The sequence below is a fragment of the Chlamydotis macqueenii genome, chromosome 7, assembly GCF_036417535.1.
Source record: "Chlamydotis macqueenii isolate bChlMac1 chromosome 7, bChlMac1.mat, whole genome shotgun sequence".
Taxonomy (NCBI): domain Eukaryota; kingdom Metazoa; phylum Chordata; class Aves; order Otidiformes; family Otididae; genus Chlamydotis; species Chlamydotis macqueenii.
In genome coordinates, this window is record NC_141562.1 from 28,769,226 (window position 1) to 28,786,500 (window position 17,275).

Consider the following 17,275-nt stretch of genomic DNA (forward strand, 5'->3'; position numbering starts at 1 on the left):
CCACTGATACCATAATGTCAAACCACGCTGTTTAGTACTGCTCAACAACTCTCATTCCTTCATGTTCGGCTTTTTTTCCTCTGAAGAGGTGAATTATTTACATACCGAATACATTTACATGCAAATATTTTTGTATTAAATATGTTATTGAATGTAAATATTTGCATGTTAAAATGTGTTTTCATAGTGCACTGTCTCTTCCTAGAGATCTTGCTTCTCTTTGTTCTTCAAACCTGAGAAAACATCCCTCTTCAGTACCTGTTTGAGGAATGGTGTTCCTGAGTGTGCCTGAGCCTGATCCTTTGTATGAAAATTCAGGTGTCTGCTTTTTTTGCTTTTGATCCAGCTCTGTTTGTGTTTCCAAATGCTTATCAGGTTTTTAAAATGAAGTTTTAAGTGTAGCTTTCTACCAAGACATTAAAGGTTTTTTGGTTTTTTTTTTCCCTAATGTAATGAGCTTCAGTGAGAAACTTTGCGTACAATTGCATACAAGAGGAGAAAAGCTGAAATTCAACTATTTGCACAATCCTGCGCAACCCAACATAGAACCTTTTCTGCAGTTCCCTTGGTGTCTCCAAGTGTCTTTTGAAAGCACAAGCACCAGCTGGCGGTCTTTGAGCGGCCCAGTGCCTCGTCTTTAAGCTGAGGTTATGAGATGCTTCAGAAATGCTGTAATTGAGGAATATCTTCCAGTTGGGAGATGAGCTCTGAGCGGATGTTGAACAGAGGTCCCATCTTCTGGGTGTGTTCAGTTGAACGTGTCAGGAAGGAGAGCTATGTAAAAACCATGGAGGAGGGGAGTGATGAATGCGATGTAAAATGATACAGGAAAGTTTGTTGTGAAATGTGTTATGGTCATTTCAAATGTCATAATTTTTAATTGCATGCTGTTGGTTTTTTATTTGATCTTGAATAAAGATGGTTATGCACTATCAGAGAACTCATTAATGGTTTTTAAACACTTTTCTAGAGTTTTTCTTTAGCTTTCTGATTATGCTAATTATTCACTTGTTCTCCTTTCATTTTAGATGTTGTTCTGCAGAGATTAAAAAGAACATTATTGGTGTACAGACTTGGAAGTTATATTCAGTGCCCTCCTTTTAAGGGTTAATCATTCTTCCCTCTTTTTTATTTGTTTCAGGTGAAGCCTACCATCCAGTGTTGAAGCATGAGTACTGATGCCAGTCAGGCGGTGATCACTACTCCTCCCCCGGCCACCATGCCTCACAAAGAGCGGTACTTCGATCGCATCAATGAGAATGACCCGGAGTATATTCGGGAGAGAAATATGTCTCCTGACCTGAGACAGGACTTCAATATGATGGAGCAAAGGAAGAGGGTCACTCAGATACTGCAGAGCCCTGTGAGTGGGATTAGGGGGGGGATGAGAACAAGAGTGTGTTGTTTTCTGAGATTCCTGATTAACTTTTTGAGACTTAAAAAAAAAAAAAAAAGAAAGAAATCTGCATCACAGGTAGCTAGAATAACTCTGGACCATCTTCTAAGAAGAGTTGCTAAAGAGATTATCCAGCATTTTGTTTCCATAGTTTTTTTGTCTGTGAACAAGCAGCCTTTATTGTCTTGGTTTTTCTCCTGATGCTTTTATATTCTTATGCTTCATTGCAGTATTACAAAAAGGTCTGGCTGGCTGCAGGGTACTTGATTAAAACTTAGGGGCAGGGAAGAGAGTGAAGGAGTCACCAGTCAAATAGGAACAAATTAGGGCATTACTGGGTGTTCTGCTTCCTGGGTTTGAATATTAACCTATCATTTGCATCAGGAATGCTTTAAATAACATTTTAAATTGGGTTAAGTTTGTTTAAAAGCTAGACTATGTGTTCTTTTCATGTCCTTGGGGGTGATTATACCCATACTTGGCCATATTAGTACTCTTCTACTGGTTGTGTAAGTTCAGTACTTGTGTAGGCTACATACAAAACTATTAAATCCATTGAACCGCCCTCAACTTTGTTTTAATTTATGTTTTACTACATGCATTCTTTGGGTTTAACCTGGTGAATACATTGGAAAGTAATACTGTTGCCTTGAATATTTTGAAGCCTTAGGGAGGGAGCAAGGACTACACGAGGGTGAGCCTTTGGGGGTGTTGGGGTGAGGTGTGAGCGATGAGGAGACGGGACTGGGAAGGGGTTAGGTAGCTTTACAGATCCTTCTCTCTTCAGTTCCTCTATAAGTTGGGGTGCTTCTGTGATTTTTTTTTTAAGCTTTTCCATATGTAATGAGATTGCAAACAGCTGTTAGTAATCACCCTATTATAGTCATCCATGAATAACAGGATTGTTTGCTGCAGTGTTGTCGTGGAGTGCCTCTTGGGTCTGTGTGTTGCTCTGAGTATAATGTGAACCTGTTGACTAAGGAATTTATTACTTTCAAGTCAATTTGTGCAAGCTTGCTTTTGCAGCCAAGCTCTTTTATAAAGAAAAGACTCTAAGGAGGTATTGCATAATGCTCTAATCATGATAATTTTATGTTAAACACTGGATTGTAAAATATGATTGGAGTCTGCTCCTTCCTGTTAAAATAGTCACATTATGAGTAGCCAGGACTCACAGCAAAGACCCGATCTTTAGCCTAACAGATAAAAATAAGTTACAGAGACCTTGTTTGGGTTTGTAGGTGTTATTTTTTGGTCCTTTCAATAGCAGTATTGAATCTGATGAGCATAACTATTTCCTTAACATTTTGGAGGTCCTTTTGCCAAGTCTGCCACACATCATAAATGTCCCTTTGCTGCAACCTTTGCAGTTTGGTTTTTTTTTTCTAGTAGATGCAGTGTCAGTGCAGATTTTAGGAAGGAGGATGAAGAGGGGCAACCTCTGAGTCTAGATAACTGTTTTAACAGAACGCTTGTGGACAAAGGCTTCTGTTAGTGTCCTGCTGCAAGAGAAGCTGAACCCAGCACTTTTTAAAAAGTGACTGTTTGGAGCTGCTAATAAGTTGCAAGTTTTTGTTGTGTAAGGGAACCGTTGTCGAAATAAGCCAGGGCCCTACCGCCTGCTTGGCCCCTGGCATCTGCCAGGGAGAAACAGGAACGTGGGAGCGGAGTGTGTGATCAGGCACAAAAAGAAGGTGTCTGAGCTACCAGTCACTTAAGTATCTCCTTTTATTGTCTCTTTTTTTTTGAAATAGAAAATTTAGAGGAACCTTGCTATGATTTCTTATGCAAGGAAATAAAAGCATTTTTAATACAGTATCTGTGACTGAATGTCCATCAAGCAAGTAACTTGTAACTGATCTGGGGATAGAAACTGTTATTTCTTCCAGGTTCCTGCTGCAATGTGCCATAGTGTTCTTGAGAGTCGGGATTGAAAACAATTACAAAAGGGTCAGAAAGCATTTTTCCTGTTACCAGTCTGTGTAACACAGGTTCAGGATTGAATTAACGAGTATTGTGTGTAATGTTTTTGTTCTATAGCTGCAGAATTACATTGCATTAGAAGTTTGTCTAGAGCTTTGTCGCTTCTCTGGTTTATTCCAGTCAACAAGGAGGAAATAGTTTTAAGGTATTTGGAAGAAGAGGAAGAGAGGTTATCAGACACATTTTAAAGCTGGTTGCCAGTAAATTGCTCTCTGGTAAATCTTCACCCAGTCTTATATATGCATTCAGATCAGAGAAACAGTCATTGACTCATCTTCCGGCAAGTACTAGTAAATATGAAGTGTGTGTAGCAAGGATAATACCGTTTTTAAAAATATACGGGCTTATTTGGACTTGAGGTGAGCTTGTCTGAACATGCACTTTCTCTGAGCAAAGGATTATGGTGTGAAACTAAAGGGTTCATCACTCCTATACTAGGAAGCTTACATACTGATTTAATCGGTTTTATTAACAAGTTTTGGGTTTTTTTTCTTTCAAGTAGGAAAATCTAAATCCTTTAGCAAGAAAATGAATTAGAGAATATATTTCAGCAGCCACGGTGTATTTTGTGCAGTGCATGTTATTGTAAGGGCTACAGCCCTGGCTAGACATCTTCAGACATCAAACTGCTGCATCTCTCTGATGTGCCATTTGATGCACATATCGATGTGCGATCTGACTACTCCTCTCTGATGTGCAATTTCCTTTTTCTAAATTAAATAATTTAAAAGATACTGAAAAGCTGTTCCCATTACCTCTGATGTTTGCTAATGTTTTGGAGTCTGCTCATAATAATTCTTAAACAAATTATAGGAGTCTTATGACTGCTGCCCACAAAGAATCTCCTCGCATTATAAGTGAATTCTCAGATGTGTTTGCTTAATACTGCATGGAACCTGTGAGCATCTGATGGCCTGGAGAATCTGATAGGACCTGCATGTTTGTTGTTCTGTGTTAGAAAGGTGGAAAGAAATGAAAATCAGCCGAGTCTGAGCAGCCTGATAGCATGCAGAGGTACTGCTGGCAAATCTTTAAGATAAAGCTGTTTAAGTTTATTTCAGTAACATCTGCAAGTTCAGAAGTTTTGGGTACTGTGTTGTTATTTTTAAAGGAAAGATACTACATTTATTCAGTAGACTAATTTTATTGCTTTATATTGGGTCTGAGATATTTGACCTGTAATATATCAAAAATTTGAAATAATGCGGCTTTTTCTTAGATTTTCCAGCTTAACTCTGAAACTAAGAACAATTCTGTCTTTTTATATGCTGAACAATCATATTGCTTGTTACACAGAGTAACTACCTCTTTCAAAGAGTAAACATTTATTTGCTGTATCATCAAAACCCTCATTTCAGTTACGGTATGCAAGTCTTCCCAGCTTTCATTTCCCTCTGGCATTTCTTTAGTGCCCTCACCATGGCAACCAGAAGCTTCAAAAACACTTCCAAAAAAAGAAAAACAACAATGGTTGCACAGTTACCGTGTGTGAAGACTGAACAGTCAGTTCAGCATCAAGGAGCTCCATGAACATGCAGCAGGGAGAAACTCCGCAGCCCTCCTGGAGAGGCTAGAGAAGGTGTCAGGTGTTTCTGCGGGCAGGCAGCAGTGCCAAGCTGCTGCCAGTGAACCGAGACCGTGTGAAACAGTTATCTAACCAGCACTAAAGCTACCTGTAGGCTTTAGCTAACAGGACTGTGTTTGTAACCTGACAGGAAATTAGGATCACTGCTTAAACTGCACTGAGGAGTACCTTACATCACTGTGTTTGAGGAAAAACTACAGATAGCAGTGGAAATAGGAGAGGATGCATTCAATTATTTATAATATATAAATATTATATTATAGTACACATACGAGATACTGTTATATGATATATATGTCATTTTTACTGATGGAAGAAAAAGTTGGAGTAGTCAAATCTGTCTAAAAAGTGGCAAGTTGAACAGATGAAATATGTAAACATGAAAATGCCCATGTATTGGAATTTGTAAGTCTGGTTTATGTTTTGAATTTACCAGTGAAAGTTTTGCATGGCTTGTTGAGACCCATTGAGTGTGTACATGCCGTATTTATATATGAAACACTTATTTGGAGCTTGTTTGGCTTTAAGTTGAGCACTTTGCTGGCAGAATCTCATTGTGCTTTGTTCTAATTTCATGTTGGATGTAGCGAGCGTATCTCTTTCTGTGTGGCTCTGCAGAGTGTCCGGGGCGATTCTGGCTCGGCACGACCATTACATGGGGGTAATTGGTTCAGGTCTAGCCATCCAGACTGCAAAATCGGGGGTTTGTTATGCTGAGGTTAAAAGTGTACTTCTCTCCCGTGCCTCTCTTCCTTCCTGCTTTGTACGTGCACACACGCCTCCGCCTCCCACGCCGGCTGGCCTTGCCCAAAACGTGGGGAGATAACAGTCCTGCTTAGCAGCTCCTCTCTTCAGAGCTCTGCCTTCGCATGCAGCATGCAGGCAGATTTTTCTCCTCAAAAACAAGCAAACCCACCCACACTTGCATTTTTTTCTGGCTATGTTATTTTCAAACCATCAGGACAGAGATGAAGGGTGGTTTGATTTATTTTTTTCCCCAGCTTTTGCAATTTTCTGGCTTACTTTATTTTGTATCGATTGAACGTGCAGTATTTTCGCACCACTCCCTTTTGGGGCAGTTTATTTCCTTAAAACATCAAAGTCTTTTCAGTTCCTCACATGTTTCTGCACATGCTCAAAAGCCTTTGAGTCCTTCAGAAGCATCACCCTTTGGCTGAGAAGGGCTCGCAACCTTGTCCATCCCCTGGGGACCTCCTCACCAGGCAGGCCTCTCGCGTTGCAGCTCCCTCCTCTGGCTTCAGTCTTCTCTGACATTTTCATGACTTCCTACTGGGGAGTTGTGACCCTCCTCTCATCACAATGGCTTTTTTAATCGCATGCTTTCATCATATGACCTGTGCAGCATTTAATTCACCAGAGGAGATGAGCTCAGCTTGACACATCATGTAAGAGATGTCAGAAAATGTCTCTTCAAGATCCCTTCTGAGCCGTGACAATATCCCACTGAGCCCGGGGCAGACTCGGGGGCCAGACGAGTTCAGCGTTTTCAGTGAGGGGGATGTGTGCCCAGGGTGATGCTGTGTTAATTCAAGGCCATGTCTATGAGAAACCAAGAAATCCCATTAGTCTAAATTCCATTTCTACAGCTGCAGTGGTGCAGGGTCACTTCACGTCCATGTTCTGACACGTACCAGCACTGCAAGGGCGATTAAGAGTTCTGTGCTGTTTCCTGCTTTCTTACATTAAAAATGAAAATTACCTTTAACTCCTCTCTTATTTCCATATTGCTGCTTTCCATTTAGTTTGAACTGTGGTTTTCATTAGATATAAATGCCAACAGGTTCCAAATTTAATTATTTTTTTTTCCATCCATATTTCTAATCTTCCTGCCAGTGATGGAACTGCTTGGGTTTGCATTTTTACTGCCTTGGGGAGTGTCTGCAGATCCTGTTGTACTTTTGGCACCATGTTCTTCAGATTATTTCATCAAGCATCAGGTCCATCCTCCTTTGCCTGACAGCTTTCCTATGGCCCTATATATATTTCAAGTTACAAATTGTAACTAACACTTGAATTAATTCTGTAGGGATAGGGAGATATAAAATAAAATGCATTGCAAAGAAATCTGCCATTTTTGTTTCATTTCTTTCTTTCACTGATATTGTAAATTCTGTCCAATAAAGGCATCAAGTTAGTCTGGTGAGAGCAGGAAAAGGGGTTTCCATTGCAGTACAAGTAATGAATAACAATTAAAAGGACTTACTTAGCTGTATTCCTTTTTAAGTCGGAGGCGAGGCTGTTAAATATTCCTTCGGTTTAGCACAAACTCTTATACAGTGCCTGGAAAACCCTGGAAAGTTGTGACTGATGACTTTCCTCCCTGGCTACAGGAGCACATGCATCCAGAATGCCCTGCAAGAGCTCTGCCCATTGTCTGTTCCGGTGCGTCACCGCCACGTGTGCTCCTGACTCCTGCACTTACTGACAAAACATTCAGTTATGCTCAGCAATGTGTAAAACCCCCTGACAAACTGAAATGTTATTTTTTTTTCTAGCATTTTAAATTTCAGCAGTTGTATTCCGTCTAGCAAGATGCATAGCGCAGCTTTACTCCACGAGAAAACACGGAGGGACCCAGGCTCCCCATTCACAGCAGCAGTTGTGTGAGCGTGGGGATCGCTGGCACTGGGACCTTGGGAGCTGGGTGTGTTGAGGATGGGCTTTGCAAAGGAGTTCGGTGCTTCAGGTTTTGCTTTAATCATAGGGTATGTCTAGGCTGCTTATCGCAGGAGTAAACACGCTGCTTCAGCTTACGGAGGAAAGCAGGTTAGAGGAGCTGGAAGAACCGGCGCAGGCTGAGCTCTGTATGGGACCAGCTTGCTGTCAGTCAAGTCGCCGAATCCAGCCCAGGTACCCACACACTCCACTGCAAGTGAAGATATTCTTATAACTTTACCTAATTCCCCATATTTAATACTGGGCCTATTTCTTTCTGCTGTAACACAGAAGCTCCCTTTTTTTGTTTGGTGGGGTTTTTTTTTTCCCTCCATGGCGTTAGCAAACACTTGACACTTTCTGTGACTCTTATCTTCTACCCACCAGCCTTAACTCACCAGCAGTTTTTTTTTTTTGTGGCCAACTCCACCCTTTTCCACTTAGGGCACCGGTTGTTTGTATCTAAACTCCAGTCTTGAAACAGCCTGTTACGAAGCCGTTTCAGCTGTTTCGGTGAAGGTCTTCCTCTCTGCGGGCAGCTGTGTTTAGAGCACAGGAGTTAAAATTAACGTCTCTTCGCTCTCGAGAACAAGACGCCAGTTAAGTTCTGAAACTTTTCTTCAATGGTGGTGGTTTGGCTTAGAGGTTCTGTGGGCGCGTTTATGTGTAAAGTTGAAGTAGACTCTTTAAAAATGGATTTCAGACATATAAACTCTGATCAACAATGGACAAAAGTGAAAATTATTGCAGGGGTTTCTTGTATTATTCTGCAGCCTTTAGGCTAACAGCAGTGCTGCAATTAACTGTAGGGACCTCACATAACTTTTCTGGCTACGTTCCTGTAGACTGACGTATCAAACTGTTTGGACCTTACTGTGATCGGACCTGATGTGAGCACATGCTTTATCCTCTTAAAGGTTTGTGATGGTGTGGAGTGTTTGTGGATGACCTGTATACCATTGTTTTCTCTATTTACAGGGAAAATTTTTTTCTTATTATTTTATTTTTACTTCTTTTGAGTGAATAAGGACTACAGGGAGAAATCAATGGTCAACAAACAAGAAACAGCATAGAAAGATAGTCAAAATACTTAAGAGCCTGCATACTTCCTAAGATCCTCAGAGAGCTGGCTACCAAGATTAAGAGATTAATACTAATTTTTTTAAGCAATATTATTATTCTGTGCTATATAGAGATGTGCATACATCAAAAATAGGTTATTCTGGCAAGTTGGTTATTCTAGTTTTTCTGCTTATGTTGACTGAAAAATACCAGTTGTCAACTGGTACATGCAGACGTTACTTTGATTCTTAAGAGCTGCAATTTACACCATCAGCTCACACTTAGACTGTCCTTCTGAAAGAAAATGGAAGTAAATGAGTCAGAACTGAGTCTTGTAACTTCACTCTTGAGTTTCAGATAGTCTTTGCCAGCCTAAGTTGAAAGATTTTTGCATCTAAACTGCTTGAGTTTATGATGTGTATTTGGAAGATGATTGCAAATATTTCTGGAGAAGTAATTTTATGATATTAGAAAGACCTTGACCTAATCATGCAACTAATCTCTATCAAGAAAAGCTGTATCTGTTTTGCAGGCTACAGTACATGTGAGGCTGTCCAAGCTGGTGTAAAAGAGCTGTCTGGAGTTTCAGAAACAGTTAGAAAGCTTAGAAACAGTGTAATTCTAGGAACAGTTTTAGGAACAGGCTCAGCTGCCCTGTGTATTTTTACTGGTGAGTCACGGGGAAATTCATGTCTCTACACAAGGTAGTGGAGTGGCATTCAGAAAGGGTGAGATGGAAGCAGGGCAGCTGGGCGCCACCAGCTTGGGGCAGTCAGGTCAGCAGCTGGCAGGCTTGGCTGTGCAGGGGATGCTTTGGTTCACGGCGTGAGTTTTGCTCTGGTGTAGTTTAGTGTAGTTCGGATCACTGCAGTTTTGAAGAGAACAACCTCAGCTGGCAGAAGTGGAAGGGGAGTTTGCAGTCTGCTGCGTACCAAGGTCAGGCTATTCGCTTAGCTGTCTATCTGCTGCTAGGTGGGTACAAGTTCTACTCAGCATCCTCCTAGTTGTGCACTTTGTCTGAAGTGTTGCTTTCCCTGCTTTCCAATAGCTGTCGTGGGCCCAGTTTTCATACAGTGGGCTGTTTTCTATGCAGCCTTACAGCAGGATGCCTGGAGTGCTGTTCCAGTGCAAACAAGAGGGGACGGTGGTGCTTGGCTGGGCAGGTGAGCCCACTGAAGATAGAAGGATGCTGGTGCAAACAGGAAAGGATTCTCAGCTGTGGCAGGGTGGATTGTCCCGGTGGCAGCCTTATTGTAGCACCAGTGCAGGCACAGGCAGGTCGACCGAGTCTAGAAGTGCTGCAATGGTGTTAGTGGGGTGACTGTGTTAACAAGTAGTATGGGCAGCCATGAGATGCTGTGCTTCTTGCTTTGGGACTCAGTACCCCACTGTAAAAAATCACTGCTCTTATTTTATCATCTTATGTCTAAAGTTTTAGTGTTTTAAAACAAACAAAAAAAACCCCACAGGTACCCAAAGAGCTATTTAAGTCCCAGAGCTGAAACTTTCCCTTTATTGAGCAATGCTGAGCCTACAGCTGAATAACATAATTTTTCATCCGACAGTACAGTTTTTCCTTTGTCAGCATTTTCTTGTCGAATACTACATCTGAAATTACTAGTGACCTTTCAGCTTGAAAAATATCTGCTGTGTGCTGGAGCAGAGTGTTCGTCATCTTTTTGAAAACATCTCCCTCAAGTATGACTTTTCCTTGGTCGCTTGTGGGCAGTTGCAGTGTAATGTCATATGTATTGCAGTCTCCTGAATGAAAGCAAAACCAAACTGCTTGGACTGCAGGCTACAGTTAGATTTTCAGAAGCAGATCCCAAAATCAGAGCCCTGCACAGCAGTGGTTTTACAGAAATAAGTGCTGTACAGCAAAAGCTCCAATAAATATCACTTGGTTAATGGCTAATATTTAAGGTAAATTGTTCCCCAGAGGAAGGTGATGCCCTTCGTATGAGCCTCTTAGGAATGACCAGAAACAGAGGAAGGTTGTGTTAGCAGATGTGGGGTGATTATCTAAGGACATACAGATCTGAGGACATACAGATCACAGTCTGTAGCAGTGAATGGAAGATATTGAGATATTCATAAATAGGCATGGAGGAATGTGCGTGACTCATGTGCGTGACACGCTGAAGGCTGCAATCTGCCAGAAAATATTGTTGCGCATTGGTATGTGAATAAGTTGCAACCTTTTTTTTTTTATATGCTTCATCCATATCCTCACCTCTATTTTACAGCTCATCCCAAACCTCCATATTTATTACTTGTGCTGGCTTTTACCTATATTCTGTTATTTCTGAAATTATTTTTAAGGAAAGCTGCTTGTTCGGTTTAACAAAATTGTTGATACAACACTAAATCCTCATTTGTAGTAGCTTCAGCAAGTGTATAATGTACTACTGTTAGTATCAGAGAGCAAAACTAATCTCAGAAGAAGGAAAATTGTGTGGTCACAAAGCAGAAGAACTAAAAATACAGTGAAAAAATAAAAAATCTTTCTGACAAAAATCGTGCGACATACATTACACTACCTTTTTTTCTGCTATACAAGTAACATTACTCATACAGGTTTAAAAAAAAAAGGCTGATTATGACTAATAAGAGTTTACTGTGAATGTTTTTGCAGATCCTTTTTATAGTCCTTGTTGAATTGAAGTGAGAGTGATTTAATATAATACAGATAACAGTTTTTCTCTGTCTCCTTCCAAGCAAATACTTTCATAAATTTTGTGAATTCTGTCTTCCACATGGCCCCCAGGAGACCACAAATGTGCAGTTTCCTTGTATACAAATTGTAAACAAGAGCGAAAGAGCATTTCAGCCTTGCAGAGTGTGAAACGACAGAGCTTTTTTGCAGGGGGCCTCTTTCAGGAATATTTGAGAAGTAATTGAATATCGTGGAATGACAGAATTTGAAAATAAGCGTTAGTATAGCTCGTTGGTGAAATATATTGGCCAGTCGTTGTTTCTGCAGTCTTAATAGATCGTAGTAACAGAAGGAGAAAGTGCCATAAAACCATGGTAAACCATCAGCAGAAAAGCAAGCTGGTGTTGGGGTGGCTGGTGGTTGAAAGTCTGGTTTATGTGTTTTGGGCATTTTTAGCAGGGGTTGGAAAGCCTTTTTTAATGTGAGGGATATGATGTGTAAAGGGCCAAAGAAGTACCTCTGTTGTTATTTTACGCTTTATACACTTTCAAGCAGGTTAGTAAAACATGAAAGTTGGACCTTGGCTCTTTTTTCTATGCACTGGCAGCTGTTTGACCACCAAAATGTGAAAAACCCTTATGTCTTCTGCAGGGGATTGTGTAAGCCACAGGCATCTGAATTTCATTCAAAACCACTTTGGTTGTAGTGAAAGATGCTGAGATCCAGGTACTAACCAGCCTGAAGGATTTAAACCCAGCTGTCGGGGGTGATGTTGAGTTATTTATTTCCTGGTTTTTCATGTTGTGATTTTCTGTGTATCCCCCTTGTTACCCTGAGGTACAGCAGCGCGTGTTGAAACGCGCAGCGCTGCACTTGAATTTTCACTGAGAGTTCTGCTGTGAGCATACAAGAAGCTATGTACTGCCCAGTGCTCTGCAAATGGGGCCCTGGGCCTCTCAAAATGGATGTCCCAAATGGGTGGAAGCATCTGACCTCAACCTCATCTGCTCCATTCCCCTGCTGCACAGGTCTTACCTATAGCAGCCACTAAGGAGAAAAATCTGACTTTGCCCACGTATCTTCGGGCTGGCAAGAGATTGTTGAGCCGTTTGGGGAACGCTGCAGGCGTAGTCTGGTCTGTGAGAGAGATATCCATGTAACAGATCACTGCATAGTCAGTCCATGGGGATTTTTAAAGGCTTTCCCTGTGGAAAGGTGGCAAGTCTCAGGTACTCACAGTCCTGGCAAAATTACTCTAAGGAAGAGCACGAGTGTCTGAAGACTTGCAAATTAAAGTGTAGTTATGGATTCTCCACTGTCCAACTGAGAGGTCATATCAAGTAGAGTGTTGAGGGTGTTTTTTGAGGGTCTACTAGCACTCTCTTTTAGAGCGAAAACTGTTGATGACAGACTATGTAATGAGATTGGTGGATTTTACCCCTAAAAAAGTGGATGTTTTGGAGGACTGAATTAAAATTCAGTGAAGAAATTACATTTGCCATACAGAACTATTTTCTTTTTGGATTGAGAGCAAGTACCAGGCGAAGGAAGGCGAACTGAAAGGAGCAATTACATATTGGGAATAGCCTGGAGTTGTAATAGGAGTCAGCTGCGTGGTAAAGACACCAAATGTTTCTCTGGAATGAGAGCATTTGCAGTACACCTCAGCTCGTACTGCATGCAGCTTTACATACTGCTCGTTCAGAAGAAAGCTGGAAGATGCTGCCAAAAAATAATGAGAGGGTTAGAAAACATAACCTCTAAGGAAAGTTTGAAGGAACAGAATTTATTTAGTCTAGAAATGTCAAGACTGAAATAGTCCTAGGACAGGCAGTTGTTGTGGATAGTGGTTAATCTGTCTGTCATCTAGAAGGACAGGCTTTGTCCACAGTGGATAGTGTATTAAATTTGATACTGTGCAAACCTTTTTCATTATATATTCTGCAAGAGTTGTCTCTTGGGGTTGTGGACATTTTATACAGAACAGGGAAGTATGTTTTGCTTTGGAAGAAGGAAAGAAATAGAGAGGAGATGACATCCCAGCATTCCTTCTAGGTTTTGCATGTCTGTGATACTACTTGAGCATGGATGAGCTCCAGTTTTCCAGTTGTTTATACCTGTATCAAATTTGGATGGATTTTCAGAGGGATTACAGAATTAAAAAATATCCATCACTAAAAGCAACACATCCTGATCAAATTTCAAGTACCTCTTCAAAAATATGGAGAACTTTTAATTATTGGTAAAAATCTTTTTTTTTTTTGTTATAATTTACAAAAACATATTTTATCTTGTCCTGTTCTGGGAAACAACCCTCTATGACGAAACTCCTTCCTCCTGCCCCCCAAATCGCCAATGCTTAGCATACAAAGTTTAGGTCAGATGGTTAAATTTTGGCAGTTATAAGCAGGTAAAAATAAGGTGTAAGGGGAAGTGCCATGTAACATTAGTCACAGGCAAAGCTACCAGCCCCACCTATAATAATTTCATTTCTATCAAAGCCAGGTTCCTTGATGATTCTCAAATGTTTCTACAGGCTTTTAGAGAAGATCTGGAATGCCTTATTCAAGAACAGATGAAGAAAGGCAATAACCCCACTGGACTGCTTGCATTACAGCAGATTGCTGAATACATTACAGCAAGCTCTTTTGCAGGTTTTTCCTCATCTTCACTCAGTAAGTGAATTATGCATATAATTGCACTTTTTTTTTCTTCATTTTTTAATTATCACTAGGGCTTAGCAATGCTGGGATCTCTTCTTTCATTGAATAGAAGTTCTGTCAGAGCTTGCTTCAGCTGTGAGGCAGTACAGATGGTGGCCTTAAGTTCCCTTTTTAGGCTTCTTTCTCTTAAATTCTTTAATTTGGATAATGATATCCAAAATGTTTGGAGTCCTCACACTCAATTATTCTAGAATTTGCTAATAAAAGTTTAGCTGAGATCGGGAACAAAATGCTGCACCTCGTTACTATTAGCAATTTAACATGAGCATAAACTAAGATGTGAAACACATAACAATTAAGATTGTTTATTTTTCTATTCTTGCATATAAATTATTCTTTCAAAAAAGGAGGGGAAAATAGTTATACAAACAACTCCCACGATTAAAACCAGCTTGTAGTAAGCACTGTGGTTATAAAGATGTCGCTAGGATCTTTCAGTTGACACCCAACTTCTTCTTTCCAAGTCGTGAGGCACTGAAACGTTAAAGTCGCTGCAAGTTCTGTGGGTGGACATCATATGGGAGCTTAGAAGCCTGAAGTACAGTGGCAGCTGTCAGCATTCAGCATCTTTTGAAATTCAGTCCCAAAATGGCTCTTCAGAGTTCATTTAACAAAACAAGTGTAAGAGAACAACAGAGAGCCCAAATAACCTTGTCTCGGTGTCTCTAGCTGGTTAGTGAAACTGCAGGTCCAGCCACTGTCTCTGCTGCCTTTGCCCAGGAACTCCGACAGGGCAACTGATCTCAAAGTGCATACTCTTTCTGGGGAAAACCAAAGTGCTTTTTACCTCTTCTGGTATTAACTTTCCCTGTAAGCAAAGGCTGTAGCTCCCAAAGGGATATCATGGGTTCCTGAGTGTATACTGCTTTGTATGGTCACAAGTCAAAGAGATCAGTTGATCTTTGTGCTTTCCCTGTTAAGAGGTGATCTCCTCTGTCCAGCCATTTGAGAACTCTTGCACTAATACTGATTTCTTAGTTAGGACTAAACTAAAGTGCTCAGACTGAGACATCTCTTCAAATTAGTTATACTGGTGTCAGAAGTCCAGCAGGAATGTGTTCTGTAATTTTCAAGGCACATGTTAAGATATTTCATTAGTGGCAAATGTCTTAAAGCACAGTTCTGGGTGGGATCTTGAATCAGAAGAGAGCTCAAAATCCAAGTGATACTTTAAAGGAAACCTGTAATTCACCTCTCTCATGTTTGAAAAAGAGATGAAGGCTTACATTCTGGGTATGATTCCTACTGTCTTAAGGTAACAGAGGTTTCACTAAAGACCTTAGAAATCACAGCAGTGCAGTTCCAGTCTCATAGTTGCTGGTACTGCTGTGCTAAGAATTTAAATACACTGCTTCTAGAAGATCATGGCATAGCTGTCTTATTTAATTGTCTGACTGGTGATCATCTTTTTTCCTCTGTTTTCCAGGCCATGGAATGATTACACCCATCAATGATCTACCTGGGATAGATACCTCCTCATTTGTTAAGGGAGAAAAACTGACTCGTTGCAAGTTAGCCAGTTTATATCGATTGGCTGATTTGTTTGGGTGGGCCCATTTGCCAAATGCCTATATCACAGTAAGTATTTTAGAGAATAAAAATTTGTGTTTGGAATCTTACTTATTCATTTAAATTAATTTTCCCCCTGAAACAGATAAATTCAGAAATAGATCAGTAATACATTTTCTTCCTCCTTTGCAGGTAAGAGTAAGCAAAGAACATGACCACATTCTAATCATTCCAAGAGGTCTGTCCTTTTCTGAAGCTTCAGCTTCTAATTTGGTACGTGATTCACCTGCTGCAATAACCAGCAAGGCTCAACCTGTTTTCTAAAAGACTTTTGTGGATGCTAAAATGGACTTCTAAACTATGATCATGCTGTTATTTGTTTTTTAATGTTTACCCACCAGATGAAAAGCTTATTAACTCTTTAGGTACTGGCATCATTTGTCCTCAGGTTTTCTTTTGGGGTTTAGCTTTGCTTTCTGTTGCTTCGTCTTCAGTTTTAGTGTGGAGCAGCAAAGTTCTGTTTTCCTGTCTGATGAAGCTCATCAAATAGCCTCAGTGTAACAGCAACCTTTTATAACCTGACAATATGGTAATACATATGCAGTGACTCTGTAGGAGTAGTGTTAGTAGAATCGGCTTTTACCTTTATAAGTGGGGAAATAAAGTTGAATAATCTTCCCCAGACCCAACCAAGGAGCTGGGTGAAGTTACAGATTGGTATTTAGGCAATGGTCGCTGCTAAATCACGCATCTTCTGGTGCACAACCTGCTGTATGTTCTTCATGTCGGTATGTATCTGTAAAGAAGCTACCTCAAGTTGGAAAGGGTAGCAGATTGAAATTGATAGCATTACACCAGCAAACACAGAACCAAAATACAAACATGAGAACAAGACCTGGCATGACCCTGCTGTTGTGTTTTGTTGATCCTGGAATTATTATTTTAATATTCCCATGAAATTTTAAAATTCCCTATACATTTAATTTTCTTAGAAGATTGGAAATTTCTCAGAGGCTAAATTTTCTTCATACTTAAAATGTTGAAAGTCAGAAACAAGGTAAGGTCAGCTAGACCGAAGAGGAATGTATGTTGTATCAGGGTCTTGTCTTTACTTCTCCCATGACTTGCAACATCTATCAAGGGCTTGGGCAGCAGGATGGTTTAGTGATACAGAGACTCATGGCTGCTCTCCTACTTTTTTCCATGCTCTGAGACCTAAATATTTGAGGGGAAATTTCATACCAAGTAAGAAAGGGAGAGTAGTTTGTAGAAAATGGCAGTTGTCACACTTTTTCAATATTGTTCTTTTGGTTTACTTTTCCAGGTTAAAGTAAACATCCTAGGGGATGTAGTTGACCAGGGAACTACAACTCTAAGTATTGACAATGCAGGATTCAGTCCACATGTGGCCATCTACTCCACGCGCCCTGATGTCAGATGTGTAATACACATACATACTCCTGCAACAGCAGCTGTAAGTCTTCCTTCTGGCATAAATAGTAAAAGAAAACAGGTTTACCTTATGAACTTACAGCACATTTCTGAATCAGTGCTCATGGCAGTTTTTTGTTCTTCACATCGACTCTACACTGGTAAAGAAAGGTGTGAGGTTATCAAATAAGCTGAGAAAGAGGGGTAGGCCACCACAGTGAAATGGATAGGAATAAACTGATGCTCAGATATGA

At 40.4% G+C, this 17,275-nt stretch overlaps 1 protein-coding gene across 6 annotated transcripts in view; it reads left to right on the plus strand.

Moving 5' to 3' along the window:
* The window catches only part of ADD3 (adducin 3), a 110,490-nt gene that overhangs the window by 82,338 nt on the left and 10,877 nt on the right, over window positions 1-17,275 (plus strand). For 4 of the 6 annotated variants that reach the window (XM_086752511.1, XM_086752510.1, XM_086752513.1 and 1 more), the window contains 5 exons: window positions 1,142-1,363; window positions 13,895-14,033; window positions 15,508-15,659; window positions 15,783-15,863; window positions 16,915-17,064. In XM_086752511.1, the coding sequence (XP_086608637.1) occupies window positions 1,169-1,363; window positions 13,895-14,033; window positions 15,508-15,659; window positions 15,783-15,863; window positions 16,915-17,064 (717 nt within the window). In that variant the 5' untranslated portion in view covers window positions 1,142-1,168. Of the gene's footprint in view, window positions 1-1,141; window positions 1,364-8,090; window positions 8,240-13,891; window positions 14,034-15,507; window positions 15,660-15,782; window positions 15,864-16,914; window positions 17,065-17,275 lie in introns of those variants that run through there. The other 2 variants (XM_086752516.1, XM_086752515.1) reach the window with 2 other exon arrangements.